This window comes from Symphodus melops (genome assembly GCF_947650265.1).
Source record: "Symphodus melops genome assembly, chromosome: 17".
Classification (NCBI taxonomy): domain Eukaryota; kingdom Metazoa; phylum Chordata; class Actinopteri; order Labriformes; family Labridae; genus Symphodus; species Symphodus melops.
In genome coordinates, this window is record NC_136707.1 from 17,485,594 (window position 1) to 17,502,068 (window position 16,475).

Genomic DNA, 16,475 nt, shown 5'->3' on the forward strand with positions numbered 1-16,475 from the left:
TGCAGCTGCGGCTTAAATGTATAATTTTCTCACCTCTGATTTTGTGATTTCTTTTAAGGGAGGTGGTAGTGGTACTGAGGCTACATCAGTTCAGTACTGTCAAAAATGACTGTTCCTCTAACCAGGACACTTTGAGATGAGTGATCCATGGAGTACCATGTTACAGGATTCCTCTCATGTCATATGTTACCACCTTTCAAAAAGAACCACAGCCAGGCCAGTGTCTATAATCTAGTTTTGTTTTTGTTTTGTTTTTCCACAAATTATATTTAAAAAAAAAAAAGTATTATGTTGCAAGATTTATTTTCAAATACAAGACGCAAAACTGATCTTCGAATCAAACAGTAATAACACTATGTGCTGCTGGCTTGGACAGCTCCTTCCGGTTATAAATAGACCACAGCACACTGATATGCAGTTGGCTATGTGTGATGATTTGTTGACCCTGTGTGATGAAAGGCATCTTTGATCTTCTCCCAATCAGCATTTTATTTTTTCCACCCTTCTCCCACTGCAAACCTTTTTTTTTTTTTTTGAAAAACCCAAAAAACTCTGTTCCTTGAAAACGCAGGCCCTGAGATAAACATGGTTGTCATTTAATGGAGGTCAGCAGAAAAAATATACCAGCAACACTTAAGGTCAGGAGGAGGGGGGTTTGTGTTGGCATGTGAAGGTCTTTCATCCCATGGATCAGGCTTTTAGTGGAGCTTGTGAAACAAAGCTAGAAGCAGAGCATACATGAGATGTGTTTATCTCGTAGGTCTAATGAGAGCATATAGGCATTTGTCACTGCAGGGCTTGCATGTAGCTGCCCAAGGTTACCAAGCTGGTGCAGAGCAAATCAGGCAACTTATATTTAGCCTTGCAAATGGCGCACTGTGGATTATGTCTTGGTGCTCTCCGGTTTCGTCTTCAGTGCGTTTTGTTGCATGAAGGGGGGCTGTGGATCATGAAGAGGCTTCCACTCAGGTAAGAAGGATGTCCACTTTATATTTCTAAGGCATACACTCCTTCCACTTCTCTTTCCTTTATTTCCTCCTTCTCTCACACACATACTCCACCAGGGGGGAAAAAGTGTTTATGATCTAACTTATTTCAGTCACTCTTCTCCTGGAGGTGGAGGGCTATTCGCAGAGTCCCCAAGACACGGGAGACGACACGCTTGAGTTGGACTGACAGTTGTGTAGAGGGTGAGCAGGGGGTTGCTTTCCATACCAGCAGAGGACGACCAGAGTCACTGGACATATCCCAGATTATTTCACTAGGGTACTGAGGTTTGGGATCAAACATTATCATGGATGTACTCGCCTTAGAGGCAAAGAGTGTGAATGGATCAGAGGCTGAGAAGAAGTCCGCACCAAGGCCAAAGCCAAAACCTCCCAAAAAGGCCAAAAGGATTGTTTATTTTGAGGTGGAGATTGTGGACCTAAAGACTAAAGAGAAACTGCTGCTATTGGACAAGGTGAGTGTCATGATGATTGAAGGTTTCTGATTACACTCACCTTTTATATTGACCATAATGATTTTGAAAAGACTGACAGTTCAAGAAAAGAGTGTCTAGAATTGGTAGCATGCCATAGAGGATATGAATTACTGCAGTTTATCACCTCCCATCGCAGTGATTTGAAAGTTTGACGCTTTACATGTCTTACGTCTGTTCTAAAAGTAGCTCGACAAATGACCTAGTTGCAGTGAAGTCAGTTAAAATTTCAGGGTCATCGACATGGACAATTTATTTACAGAGAATTGTTCACTTCATAGTGCAGCTGTTACCTGTTACCTCTGAACGAAGGTTGCTGTTAGGAAGTTAGAATTCCCTTTTCATCTGGCAGGAATTTTCTATTCCAGCTCGAGTACATGCCAGTGCTGCACGGGGCCAACTGGCAGGCAGACGCACATGATTGTGTGAGCAAGTGTAGTGAACAAAATCCAAGTCTGATGACTTCCAGAAGACTTAAAAATGTCCCGAGTAAAAAGAGATGTCAGTGTGGCAGCCTGCACTGTAATGATGCTCCTATCTTTTACCTTAACCGTGGCATTTACCTTGATTGCAGGTGGAGCCGACTGCCACTGTTTTGGATATTAAAGCTTTATTCCAAAAATCATGTGAGTGAGTTTCACAAATGACGCCACATTTTCTTTCTGAAAATCCGCTCATATGTTTTCAAAGAGTTTAAGTTCTTCTCTGTCTCATCAGATCCAAAGTGGTATCCAGCCAGACAATCCCTGCGATTGGATCCAAGTACGTGGGCTTGATTTTGTTTTGACTGACAGGTGTTATGATGACTTTTAAAAAAAAAATTTCTTCTTATCTCATCTTGGCTGATTGTTTTGAACTGGATTGTTTTACAGAGGCCAAGTGTCTCAGGGATGAGGAAGTACTGCAGACGCTTCCTGTGGGAACCACAGCCCATTTTTACTTCAGTGACCTCGGACCCCAGCTCACATGGGGAACGGTGAGTCAACATGTGCACAGACACAGAACATAATGAAGTCATACATGCTACTTAGATTACTGAAAGTATTATCCAAAGTACACTTTACTACATGTCAATGTCCAACTTTTCTTTTGTGAAGCGATACAGACTATCTAATGTTTGAGACCGGTAGTTAAATTTGACCTTTAAATATTTGTTGAGTGAACCCTTCCACAATATTTCATCCTCAAAATAACTCTTTTTTTAATTTGTATAGCACAAATTAATAACAAATATTATCTCAAGACGCTTTACAAAAAGCAGGTAGACGTTACCCTTTGTTTTTTAATATTACAAAAGAGCAGATAAAATGCTTTTATTATTCTTATGTTACAAATGAAGATGCAGGAATGATTCCTCCTTTGTAAGTATTCCTGTTGTCCACACGTCCTTTTCGCTGAGGGCCCGTTGGCTGGTAGTAGTCCCCGATCACTTTGCTGTAGTTTGGGGAAGCTCTGTCTACTTGAGCGCCTGGCTTCTGCTGCAGGGACGAGGCCTCCTGGGCTTTAGGATTTATTTGGGGGCTTTTTGCCTTTTGTTAAAGAAGAGAGAGAGTTGGGGAGGGGGGGGTGGGAAATGACGTACAGGAAAGGACCCACAGGTCAGACTTGAACCCGGGTCACCAGCCTTGAGGTCTCTTGCCTCCATACCACTAGGCCCCAAAATCAATATTTTAATTAAAAAAAATCAAATTCACATGCCCTGTTCTTGTTCCTTTTGAGTATCATTCAGCTGTAAAAACAAACAAAACATATTGATCATGAATAGAGTGTTTCATATGTTGATAGTCAGGGAACAAAATTAGGCCCGCTTTTATGATAACAAAGGATTTGTACTTAATCAACCTAATCAAGTAAAACTTCTGGAATTGTCTTTCAATCTCCCGTACTTTGGATACATACAGAAAGTGTCATACCCAAGAAAAGAATATAAATATCAACCCGAAGTGTCAGAAGTGTCAGACAGAGGTGATTTGCTGTGGTCCATTTTTCTCTCACCTCCTGCACCGCCTGTCCTTTGTCCTAGGACATATAATCTCATGACCTCATTTCTCTCAAAGGTGTTTATCCCCTCTGACCAATAGCCTCTCACTTTGCCTCTTTACTCACACTTGTCGCTCTGTACATTCCCTGTCCTTACCAACTCTGGCCCAACCCGCCAGCATTGCCAGTCTTCAGACTGATGTCACTGAGGGCGGAGGGGCATGAGGTGCCCCAGCACATACTACCAGCAGTAGCCAGGCCTCTAAAGGAGGTGCTGATTCAGGGGTCCATTTCACTGTCAGCTGTGCTGCTTCACTTGCTCATATCATCTGTGGAAAGCTAGTATTACAAGCTGCCTAAGGGTCCTATTCTCTTCATGGGCACATGTTGAATACTATTATTGTTACACTAAATTGTTGTGAGTGTTGAGGCGCGTGGACGGAGAGCCAGTCTGGTGTCAGTTGCACGTTTTCCCTTTGGAAGATGGAGGAGTGTCGACCTAACAGGGTGAACATCTTCCATCTTAAAGATGACTACATTGTTATGAGAGAAGGAGTTATTCACTACATTGATCTGTAACTATTTTCATGTACTCCGTCATGACTGCTGTGTTCTGTGCTCGTGTTTTCACAGTGTTGCATTTGTTCTCCCGCTTCTGACGTCAAATGAAGAAAAAAATGCGTTTAAATCACGTTTGTGTTCTGCGCTCATTTCAGGTGTTCCTGTCAGAGTGTGTTGGCCCGCTGATCATCTACTTAATGTTCTACTTCCGCCTTCCCTTCATTTACTCTCCAAAATATGACTTCACCAGCAGCAAGCACTGGGTTGTACAGTTAGTATCAGCCTCACGTTTTACATGATTTATTTCCATGATGCTGCAGAGAGCCAAGAGAGCGAGCCCCAGATATAAAACATACTCACACTAAGCATGAAAAACATTCCTTAAGTGTATTCCACTGTAGACATTGAAGCAGGGCCAAGTGTAAATTGACTGCAGCGGGGGCAATTTATGAAACCCAGCTTAATATGTGAGTTTCTGTTGTTCTCCTGCAGCTTGGCGTGTATGTGTCACTCCTTCCATTACATCAAGAGGGTCCTGGAGACACTTTTTGTTCATCGTATCTCCCATGGGACCATGCCTCTCAGAAACATATTTAAGGTGAGTGAGCTGCATCATTTGGCCTTTCAATGGGTTGGTCATTTTATACCATATTTTGACTGTTTGACTTATTATAGTCTCTCCATCTATTGCAGAACTGTGGCTATTACTGGACCACTGCAGCCTGGATGGCGTATTACATCAACCACCCTCTCTACACTACAGCCTGTAAGTGCTCAGCAGTGCAGTTCTCCCTTTAACTCATCTGTCAAAGTTCACCTCCACTTCCTTATCCATTTTTTTTTCTGTGACTCTTCGACAGATTACGGGCAGCAGCAAGTGAATACAGGGCTGTACCTTTTCTTGGTAAGTTCCCCCGATCATTTGAAGTAGTTTGTTTTCTTTAAACTAAATATATTATATGTATTCATTCATCTTCGGGTGGCTTTATTTCTGCAGTTCTGTCAAGTAGGGAATTTTTCCATACATGTGGCTCTTCGTAACCTCAAACTACCAGGTGAGCATTTATATAGAACACACATTATGTAGATAAGCATTTTTAAATAATTTTAATAATGTGTGTGTGTGTATGTGTGTGTGTGTGTGTGTGTGTGTGTGTGTGTGTGTGTGTGTGTTCACGCAGGTTCAAAATCCAAGAGGATTCCCTACCCAACTAAGAATCCCTTTACTTGGATTTTTTGGCTCGTGTCTTGTCCAAACTACACGTACGAGGTAAGCAGAACAAATAATCCTGGCAGCTTTGTCTGTCTTTAAGAAACCAATATAAAGTTATGTTTGAAAAATGTTTGGGCTCCGAAGACCGCTCAGTCATGAAAGACAGATCTGTCAGCACATGTTCATTAAACCATTCATAAAGCAGTGTGCATGCAAGTTGAGTAAAATTTAAAGCTACCATTTGTTGTATAGCTGCCCACATGATTCTTTTATCCATTATGAAACATGAACAGTGTTCAGTCCTCATAACAGACTTTTAGAAATCCCTTGTTAAAGTGAGAGGGTGCAACTTTTTCAATGCTGAATCTGTGCAAACATGTCTTCCAAAGTTTCTCTGAAGCTTTTACAAGACTGGTGTAAACAGTTTTACATAGTCCGATAAAGACAGGAGCTCCCTACCTGTTAGTCTTCTAAAAGTCATCCCTGCATTACATCCCAAGCAGAAAGGCGAGTTAGAGCAGTGACTCTCATAATAAAAAGCAAATCTACAAACTGAGACTGTTGCACAAATAAAATCGGCTATTTTGTCCAATAATCCCGCCCACTTTAGTATTGTGCCAATAGATCAACTCTGATATTACTGTGGCGTGTCTTTCACTTCTTCGTGGCAAAATGATTACAAAAAAACAAACACCCAAGAGCCAACATTTTCTCAAAGTTTATAAATTCATTTACTTTAAAGTATAAATGTCGGCTAATTTTATTGTTGCAAAATACTTCATAGTAAATTGATACATTGCATTAATATATACAATGAGAAACAATGAAGTCTCATATTGAAATCAAATATAATATTGATTGTGACCTGCGGCTCCTTTCCTGCATGTCATTCCCCAGTCTTTCTCACCCCGATTTCTGATTCTATACAGAGTCCTGTCTCTTTAGAAAGGCATAAAAGCCCCCAAATTTACCTTTAAAAAACTACTGAAGGTAACTGCTGTGTGTTTTTGTCCAGATGACTAAAGAAAGTGATACTCCTGTTCCTCTGCTTCTTCCTCGCATTAGATGAATTATTACTGCCATCTACTGGATATGTTCTGCAGACGTACTATGATCTCAATGGCCTGTGTGTGTGTGTGTGTGTGTGTGTGTGTGTGTGTGTGTGTGTGTGTGTGTGTGTGTGTGTGTGTGTGTGTGTATGTGTGTGTGTGTGTGTGTGTGTGTGTGTTCGCGTAAACTTATTGTTCACAGCTGGGCTCCTGGATCGGCTTCACAGTGATGACCCAGTGTGTGCCTGTGGCTTTCTTCACTCTCGTGGCCTTCATCCAGATGACTGTGTGGGCCAAAGGCAAACACCGCAGCTACTTGAAGGAGTTCAGAGATTATCCCACCCTGCGCTCCTCCATCCTCCCCTTCATTCTGTAGAGCCTGGCACAGTAAAACAACAGTTGTTACACACATTCAGCCCTGTCGCTGATCGTGTCTTTTTTTAAGGGCCTCTCCATGTTCTGGATGTCAGAAAAGTGTGCGCTAAGGTAAACTGCACGGATGGATTTTGGTCATATGATCTCTATGTAACATTTTGTCACGTCACTCTATAACACGGGGTGACAGTTACTGAGAGAGTCGAGTGAATGCACGTCTGTTTCAGGCAATGAAGCCTTCAGAGAGGAATGCAACAAAGTCTTAATTTTATGTTGTGTGATTTTAAAGAGCAAGAGGAGGGAGAGTAAACTTGGTACTTTTGTTAACAGGTTTGATGAAGAGTGTTGTTTAGTTTTTGAATATACCATTATTTTCAGTGTTGGCACACTACACCTGATGGTTCACACTAAGGCTAACCTGCATTGTTGAACTAGTGTGCAGCCTGGAGCTGAAAAGGTTTGGCCTCTGGGTCGCAAATTGTATACAGATTCCAGCATTTGACACCTATTCTTAAGTGGGTGAAGGGTTTTTGTGGTGCAGTTTTAGGAAATGATACATTTAAGAACAACATCACAGAAAGCATGCCTAGACTTGTACAACAAAATAACTGAAAAAAAAACAAAAAAAAAACCCACAAGGCAATTACGCTTGAGAAATTGTATGAGTCATGAATTTACCATCAGTATATTGTGTATCTTGTATTACTTTTTTTGAGAATTGAGGATTCATTTCCCACTCATTGTTTTTGTACTTACCTTAAGAGTCGTGCAGACAAAAACTGATGGTGCTTCCAAAATTGGATAAGGAGCTATTGTCTGAGCTCTGCATACACTAACCCTCTGGCTTAAATGCGGAACTTTGATTCCATTTTGTTTTTTTAAATACTTGGAAATTTTGAACGCCTTAAATAATCTCGCAGTCATATTTATTGAGGAGACACGACCGTAGGTCAGGATTTTGTTTTTCTTTTTTTCTTTTTTTTTATCTCAAAGCGCACAGTTTGGTTGTTGTAGACTTTTTTTTTTTCTACAGTATTTAAACGTGACACTCGTGGGCCATCACTTTGTCGTCCTTTAACACCTTCTCAAGGTGACGCTGACCCACTGAAACAACTATCGGAGATGCACATTACTGCTATAACTGTGACTTAAATAAACAAGTAAGTGAACAGGGAGACACAGGCTTTATTTGTGACTCTGGAAGAAGTTCTATAATGTTACAGATAAAAATGAAAAGAGACACATTAGAGATGTAAACTACATCATGGAATGTTCCAATTCAAGACTAACATCAACACTCAAATAAACATAGGACTTAGACATGGATAACATCAAATATTGCATATGATCAAGGTATCTGCTCTGTAAACACGCACTGAGCAGCTGTATTCAAATTAAAAACCAGACAAACCACTTTTATATGAACTGTTCCCAAAGTGTATTCATTGATTTTGCTTGTGTATGAACGTAAATTCCATTCGGCTGCAGTCCTGCTCACGTCTTTCTGCAGATGATCCCTAAAATGTACTAAGTTGGACCAAAGTCAAATGCAAATCAGATATTTCTTTAAAGAGGCGGGAAATTAATCATATTGCCTTTTCAGCAGGTAGTATTAGATAATATTGCTTACATCTCAGAGACATTGAAGACATCCAACATCAGCAGCTTCTTGGTGACAGGAAAAGTCAGGAATATCAAAGTCCTGGGGACTCTTGATGCAGCTTTGCAGTCAGTCAGACACCAGCACTTTGAAAACATGTAATCCAACTCTCACTTGAGAAAAGACAAAAGCACTTAATGTTTATCTGTGTGAATTGTAAAGACTATCTGGACAAATAGATGGTACCGTAATCGACAAAACAAGAATGCATGAAGGAACTATTGAGCCAACGTGAACCAACATTTTCTTATGGGTCCAAAACGTCTGCAACAGTTTGCTCCCCGCTGTATGCATTCACGTCTTTGTGGGAATGTAAGCCCCCATTGATGGTCCAAGTTGTGCAAGGCTCGGCCCCCGTTCAAAAGCTTCCTTATCAACGGCTTGCACTTGCGGAGAAGTCATTGGTCCTCCGTTTTACAACACACTAAGAACATTGCTGTCTTTGACAATGCAATGGGTGAAATGAAAACCATTTGAATACCAAAGACCGTAATGAGAGGTAGGATGAGTGTCTTTCAGTATCTGGTCATTCTCACAGTGAAAAGTTAATTCCACCGCAGCCTTCCCCCTCCACACGCCTTCTACATAGTCTGTATATGAAGGCGAGTGGTAGGATCCAGAGAGGAGGGGGAGAAGCATGCAAGTTGGGGTCATTTGCAGCATCGTCTGTCTTTCTGTCTCTATTATGAGTCCTCCCTTCAGAGGTCTTCACATTCCAGAAAGTGGGTCCTCTGCAGCACCTTGACGTGGCGCTCGTAGATTTTCAGCGCAGGGCCCAGTCGGATGGACAAGCCAGTCAACACGTCGCTGCGCTGCATTAGGAGAAGGGACTTCCCATCAATTTCCTTTGGGGGATAGAGAGGAAATGTTCTGCTCATTAAGTGTCTACCATTCGTTTTCAGAAGACTTCAGTCATTTTTAAATAGGCAGGCACTCGATATTTTAAGAGGGACTGTTGATATAATATCTGTGTTTATTGAAGGCATATGCGTGGTTTACTGTGAGCAAACGGCGCCCTCTGTGGTAGTTGTGTGCTGCTGCACTGACCTGTGATCGGAAAGCCACAGCCTGCTCTGGAAAGCCTGCAGCTGTGAAGTAACTGGCCACATCTGCCACAGTCCACTGCAACAAGTTCTGGCTAACCTTCTCCTTCTTCACCGAGCTGGAGGAAGATTAGACGACGACAATTCAGAGACGTCAAACTCCTATTCCAGACAATAACTCAAACATTAAGACATTTATATTAAAGGCAGGGTTGGTAATTCTGGAAAACTAGCAAGATTTGAGAAGCCACATCTCCTTGGGGATTCATCTTTTTCAGAACAGGTGATTTATTTCTTGCTGTCGGGGTGTAAAGACTGTTTGAACAAATATGACAAATATTGTATGCTGGATAAATGACCAACCTTGCCTTTAAAGAAAAAAAAGGGAGGGGGCATGGTCTTAATAATTTGCTCAATTTCATCTGAGTAGGAATATTAAATGACTTAGTTAATAACAGAATACTCACACTGCGTCACCTTTACCCCCGTTCAGAAGCCCGTCTCCGGCGTCTGCTGTGAAGGAGGAAGTATCCACCTTATTCTTCAACGTATCTGTGAACACAAACAGAAGCTCTATTATCACAAATGCCCTTCAACTGCAACTCTTACAGCACTGACTCGATAGAGAGGAGATACTCTGGATAAAATGACATCTCTTGAATGATCACTTAACCCCATGCAGAGTTTATTACACTGGTTTATATTAAAGTGACTTTGATAGAAACCTCAAAAGAAAGAACACAAAAGTGGCCAACAATGCCTTTTTTTTTATTTCAGACCAACACTTACATACCTCTTGTTCCTTGTCATATACATATGCAACAAACAGCTACTGCGTTTCCTCATTTTGGACTCAGAAGAAAAACAATGAAGTGCTTCAACTTTGTTATCATACATAAACATGGGCCGTGAAAGGTGTGCTCAGTTCAAGTGAATGACAGTGACAGAGAGAAGATGGGGATTCATACGAGAGCAATGGTTGCCTCAATGTGAATAATTAAATATAAAGACACTTTTCCGTTTCCTTTACATTTGGTGGTTTGATGTTGAACGCATTTCAACAGATTGATGATTAAATCGAGGTGATGCTTTTTGCTTGCTACTGGCAGAAGAGCCCGTGTTCTCTCCAGTCACAGTGCAGTATGTTTTCTATTAGAGTCTGTTCACGGTTCAGTACAGTCAGGGCACAGTGTTGATACAGCACCCTTCACCACACAGTAGCAGGATGCTGCTGCCAGGGCTGCCTTTATATACATGTGACACATGCCAGAGAAGAGAATTGCAGATTTATTCGACGGAAACTGCTCCCTTAAAGAGGTCCTATTATACCTCTTTTACCCCTTTTCAAACAGCCCCCTGTGATCTAAATGAAACATCTGTGCTGTGCTTTGGTCCAAATATAACAAGAATCAAGCACCAGAGGAGGTTTGTGACCCTGTAGAAACCAGCTCTCTCAGAACGCTCTGTTTTGGTGTGTGTGTCTTTAAATGCAATGAGACCCTCCTGAGTGGTCCGGTGGACATTACTCCTCTGCAGTGAGAAGAAAAATGGCAGACCTGCACAAAAAGCTCTAGTCTTAGGGAGGAGATACAAGGGGAGAGGAGGGTTTTTTTTTTGGTTTTTTTTTAACCAGAATCCCACTGTGATGTCACAAGGAGAGCAAATTGGAAATGGAGCGTTTTTCTCTGTGTGGTAAGACGTAAGCAGACCACAAACAAAGGACTGGATGGATTTATTTTCAATTTTGTTGGTCGATAGACACTCTGGTTTTCAAAATATATGTATATTTTAACACTGTTAAAGGTGGATTTTCATAATATGTCCCCTTAAAGTGAAAGCATTCCTGGGCCCAGCACTAGAGCTATACAGAGCATTGTTTATTCCATTCCACGGGAGAATAATTGCTTAGAGGCCTCTTTCTCTCTCAATATGAAGAGGGAAATCTATAACCACTCGTCTTGTGTTAAAAACCTGGAGGTCATATTCTGTTTCAATGACGAAAAACCCAGAAGGCAATCCACTGAAAAAACAGAAAACTGTGTTTTATGATAAACGAAAACCTCACACTGAAAACTCTGACGAGAACAGAATCACGGCTCTCTGAGACGGTCGCCGGCATCTAGTCAGCTGCATCTTTCTCTTTACCAGGGAATGTGGCAATTTTTCTTGACAAGAAATCATGATGCATCAACTTCTCAACCAATCAAATCTCTACATTTCCACTTCTACAAATGCTGTTCATTCAAAAGGCGCAGCATGTTTTCAGTGAAGTTAACAGTTGAAGGAGCACCAGCTGGATGCAAAACAGCAGCAGAAGTTTGTGAAGAATTCTTAAAATCTTGCCCTGAAGCAAAATAGTATGTATGGTAGTTTGAACATAAGCTGTCACTCTTAACAGAAGTGTTGAGTCTGTCTCCTGCCCAGAGATAACAGATGTTAATTAGCTCATGGCTAACTCTGGTACAGCTTATTGGCTGTGCACTGTCCATGTCAAAATAAACAATTAGATAAGTCACCTACACTTGTCCTTCAAAAAACAAAAACAAAATCAATGATCAATTCATTAGCAGCAAAGCAGCATCCAGCCTCACAGCAGCTTTAAAACAAACAATGAGACACTTTTCTACTCACAGTTGTCAGATGGTGATGACAGCGGCTGTGGTCTTCCATCAGATACATTCTTTGTCTCGTCCTGTTGGCCAAAAAAAACCAAGATGTCAGGTGTAAAACAGAAGACAAAAAGCAGAAGACAGGTGATGGTGTTTGACACTAAAGAATGACAATTGAGGACAATTACCAGCCCTGCTGCATAGTCTGGTACCAACTGATCAGCTGAAAGGCCACTGTCCTCTGCCTTGCCTCCTTCTTCCTTCTTCACATTGTTCTTTAAAGCAATGGAGCTGCTAGTTACAGACAGGACAGCTGGCTTTGTGGCTGCTGCTAAAACAGAGTGAACCGTGAACATTCGATCAGGGCTGCAGCATATAGCAAAAAAACATTGGCCATTTCTTCTCAAGAATCACTATTTCATCATTTTTAAGGCAGACTTTCCAAACTTTGGTGCAATTACCAAGCAAAATGTGTTATTTTCTCCACAAGTGGTCATTAAATAAAGCATTTCTGTGTCAGTCATCCTACCACCCAGCTCCCATCACTGCTTCATCCCCATTGAAAGGTAAACATAGAGCTTGAAGATTCAACAATATTTCAGGGCTCCATATTGGACTGTGTCTAGCAGGGTGAATACCTTTGTCTCTCTGCATTCCTGGGTGCTGGCGCTCCGCTGGGCAGACAGCAGAATGATAGGCCCATTCATTGTGTGTGAGGGCCCTGGGGCTGGAGGGGGGCAAGGAGCTGGGCCTCTCACCAACCTTCTGGAAAGTGACACAGTCCAGACCCAAGCCAGGGCTGCAGCCGGGGCCGGAGCCAGGCCGGGTGCCAGAGGGGGAGCAAGGCGCAGAGACAGCTCGCACAGCGGAACAGCGCACAGAGGCATCTTCGTACGTGCGGCCAGGAGAGGGTTGATCCTGACCGTCCCGGCTCTCATCAGCCCCCTCCTCATCAGCATTACTGTCTGTATCCATTGCCATAGAAGTGTCTGCCTGCAAAACAGAATCTGGCATTATTACTTGTATTTGTATGATAAGATTTCTTTATTTGGTGAAGAATTAAACAAACCTACATTTGTCATACCATAATATTGGCTTATAGTTTCATGAGAACAGAACAACAAGCTTCAGTCGATAAGACACCTTTAATTCAGCGGAAGAATTTTTTTTATTTAAGTTCATTATTTGATTCTAACTACAAACCTTGCACTGGTGGTTGTTGACATGACTGAGCACTAATTGTAGGCGGAATGTGTCACACGCACACCACTCACACAGATGTCGCAATTTGACCGCTGTGGTTGGTAAATTATTGCCTTTGAAGGCTTTCGTCCCGTTTTCGCGGTGCAGTGTTCACTCCACGACAGACTGTGTGAGCTCCTCTCTCGGAAAAAAAAGGTAGCTTTCACACAATTTAATACTCGGGTCTTTTGAGCAGGCTGTATGCAAATACTTTTGGAAAAATATACGCATTCCTTACGCTGGGGGTTTTTAAGTCGATGGCTCCCCGAGTTAAAAAAAAAAAAAAAAAAAAAACCCTTGTGTGCGACTGCGTGTCCAAGACCCAGCAGTCGAGAGCACAAGAGCGCACTAAAGCCCGCCCCGCTCCTGTGAAAAAGAGGATCCATCGCATTGCATTTCACATAAGTTTAACCAAGACACAAGAAAACACAATGTCCCCCAGAGGATATCCATCCAGCAGGGTTTCCACGCCGACTGATCATTATGTGCCCGGTGCGTCCCGATCTTTACAGGCCTTATTGATTCATTCTTACACACGGAGAGCACAGAAAGGGGCCGATGGGAGGCGTTTTCGCTTTTTTTTGCTCAAATTTCCTTCAAAGTGCGCATGGAGTTGTGCGCCGCTGTAAAAAAGCTCGCCATTGTGTCCGTGCTCTTTACACGGAGCGCCTCACGGGGCCGAGCTTTGACTCCACGCATCAAATCCACGCAGCAGTCCGAGCTGCAGTCACCTCGATTGCTCCACTACTTTGACTTTGTGTCGGGTCAGTGATGTAGCTACTGGGGAACCAAACATTAAGAGTAACGCACAATGAGTCCGTTATCGGACACGCCACTGCATTTGACCCTCGCATTCGGGTTAAGCCTTAACAGCAAGCCCCGACAATCAGTCTGTTTGAAGTAGAGGAGACTGGTCGTTTTTTTGGTGACATTCACGCATTTCACCGAACAAAGTGAATTTGATCTCAGCTTAACCCAAATCGGATGGAGCATCCAGCTAGCGCCGGAAGATCACTTTGCGGTGGCTTTTCGTGAGTTCATGTGTCGCCGTGTTACCTTCTCCAAGCCTCAAACACATGGCAGAAATGCAGCTATCCTCAATAAAATGTCAACAAGCAGTTTCCCGACACAAAGAAGTGATGTAATTGCTGTATGGGACGGGAGAGGCCACAACAACAGACGAAACCAAGCAGGAGACGTGACCGAGCGTGGCTGCCCGTCCGATAATGGATCGGGGGGCTCGACTTTATGCACTGCGTCGGCAATCGCCATTTACTTGACTAAATAGACGCATCAGCCACATAAACCTTAACTGGGAGTACTTTGGGTCGATAATAATGGAGTTAACTGCCTTTTTTAAAACAGGACCAGACATAGTGACGAGCATTGCAGAAAGTCAGAAGGATGCGGTGCAATCTCGTCATGGGTTTACACATTAGGATGCGTGGCTCATATTGCCCGGGGAGGTCGTCTTCGCTTTTTGCCATGGGAAAAAAAAAACAAATCAACAACCCCATAATGTCCCAGAGTCCCCCATCAGGCTCCTATCCGCGGTGTTTGAGACTTTTTCCCCCCCCTTCATCCACTCCCACATTTAAAAGCTCGCGAGAAAACATAACGTGTATTTCCAGTTGCAGCTTTCAGAATAAAAGCAAACGTGGGAAGGAGATGTTTGACAGCTTTTATTTTGAAGGGATACTTGTCAGACTTCCAGCCGAGCTCTACTGACGTCTTGCTAACTTTGCGGAGTCCCCCCTCCTCCTCTTTCTCCCCTTCGCTCAATGCCGAGTTTCAGGCTTGAAAAGCGCTTTCTGCAGCTGATAATGGTGGCTCGGGTTGTTGCGGATAGTACAACTTTTACAGTCATCCACTTCTGTGTGTGTAAATCCTCGGTTTGAAGTGCTTTAAAGCGCGCCATGTACAAAATATGCCATACTCTGACTACACGCGCACCTTCCGTTTTTTTCCCCCGTCTCCACCTCGATAGCGCTCGAGCGTGGTCCAACCGCCGCTCCCCGTCTGCGGCAGTTTTGGGTGCACTTGCAAATCACTCCCCTCACCACTCCCCGTGTACACACAAAAAGACTAATAGTTATATTCGTGCCCAGCTTTTACCTCCACCTGTTAATTTGACGAGCTGCTATGACAATGAGGTGTGAGCTCGTTCTTTGCCTCCTCTTAAAAAAACAAACCTCCAAATCCTCGTCGTCCTGGTCTACAGGACCAAACGCGCTGTCCCCGTTGCTCAGGTCAGAATGACTGGCTTCTTCCACCGTGCTCCGTCTCGCAGCCGTGCTTAACGTTGCATCGTCTTTTTTCCTGCTCCTGCGCTGAACCTTGGCTGCGTTTCTGTACGATATAGAGCCCTTGTAGTTAACTTTTAGAACCGTTTGTTCCTGTATCAGTTTCTCCAGTTCTGCGCAGGTTCGGTCGGGCTCGGACCCGTGTCGTCTCCGGACCATTCGGCAAATCCTCTCCAAGTCCGGCCGGGCTTTACGAGACCGCAGCGAGTCGATGGTGTCCAGTATCCACTCACGGTACTTTGACTCAGACATATTTGTTGCTCGATTTTGATTTCTTCTTTCTTTTTTTCCCCCCTTACCTTAGTGCGTCAACCTTTAACGTTACACACCGTGTGTGTTTTTTTCGTGAGTCGCGGTTCAAGCCCAACTGAGAAGCGGAAACCTCGCAGTACGCCTCCTGCGAGTGCGTTTGCGCTTAAGGTGGACCGACGGAGTTATGGCGAAAAGTTTCACTCGAGGGGTTTTTTAAGGTGGAATTTGCAGTCCTGGAAGCCCAGAGCGCGCACAGCGTCCTAAAGTGCGCCACAATGGGTGCAGAAGGTGGCGCTTTATTTCACGAGTTAAAGTGTGACACTGACAACTGTTGACGTTCAGCCTTTGATGGTAAATGAAGCTTGATCACATGAGGGCAATTTTCTCCTTGTCATCAAGCTTGGCACAGAGGCGGAGCTATGAATGTTGGGCTCCACAAGCTACCCTACCAGAAAATCTGATTATGAAAATAATTAAGTAAAATACAAGAGGAAATAAATTTAATTAATGTACATCAATATAAAGGCTACTTTCAAATAACTTATCAAGTCTGCTTTTTTCAAAACAGCAATGATTTATTAAAAATGTATTTTAAATGGACATGCTACAGATGTTTATTCTCTTGATGGCATATATTCATTTTCTTATTTTTGAGGTGTATTTTTGTCTTTATTGTAATAGGACAGTTTGTGTCCTCGAAAGAGAGAG

At 42.9% G+C, this 16,475-nt stretch overlaps 2 protein-coding genes across 4 annotated transcripts; one reads left to right on the plus strand and one right to left on the minus strand.

Moving 5' to 3' along the window:
• Nucleotides 1-639: 639 nt before the first annotated feature.
• Nucleotides 640-6,985, plus strand: tecra (trans-2,3-enoyl-CoA reductase a). Of its 2 annotated transcripts, none has more exons than XM_079365936.1 (12): nt 640-969; nt 1,100-1,462; nt 2,055-2,106; nt 2,198-2,242; nt 2,353-2,456; nt 4,177-4,292; nt 4,514-4,619; nt 4,715-4,787; nt 4,882-4,925; nt 5,019-5,076; nt 5,203-5,291; nt 6,486-6,985. In XM_079365936.1, exons 2-12 carry the CDS (start codon nt 1,295-1,297, stop codon nt 6,657-6,659), a joined length of 1,029 nt encoding a protein of 342 aa, XP_079222062.1. In that variant the 5' UTR covers nt 640-969; nt 1,100-1,294; the 3' UTR covers nt 6,660-6,985. The 2 variants fall into 2 exon arrangements, with proteins under 2 accessions (XP_079222062.1, XP_079222061.1); XM_079365935.1 differs by having other exon boundaries at nt 1,117-1,462.
• An 838-nt stretch (nt 6,986-7,823) lies between these two features.
• Nucleotides 7,824-16,168, minus strand: samd1a (sterile alpha motif domain containing 1a). Of its 2 annotated transcripts, none has more exons than XM_079365934.1 (7): nt 15,405-16,168; nt 12,609-12,963; nt 12,159-12,298; nt 11,993-12,053; nt 9,829-9,913; nt 9,366-9,480; nt 7,824-9,163 (listed from the first exon to the last, which is right to left on the minus strand). In XM_079365934.1, exons 1-7 carry the CDS (start codon nt 15,765-15,767, stop codon nt 9,017-9,019), a joined length of 1,266 nt encoding a protein of 421 aa, XP_079222060.1. In that variant the 5' UTR covers nt 15,768-16,168; the 3' UTR covers nt 7,824-9,016. The 2 variants fall into 2 exon arrangements, with proteins under 2 accessions (XP_079222060.1, XP_079222059.1); XM_079365933.1 differs by having other exon boundaries at nt 12,159-12,301.
• Between the last annotated feature and the right edge of the window lie 307 nt (nt 16,169-16,475).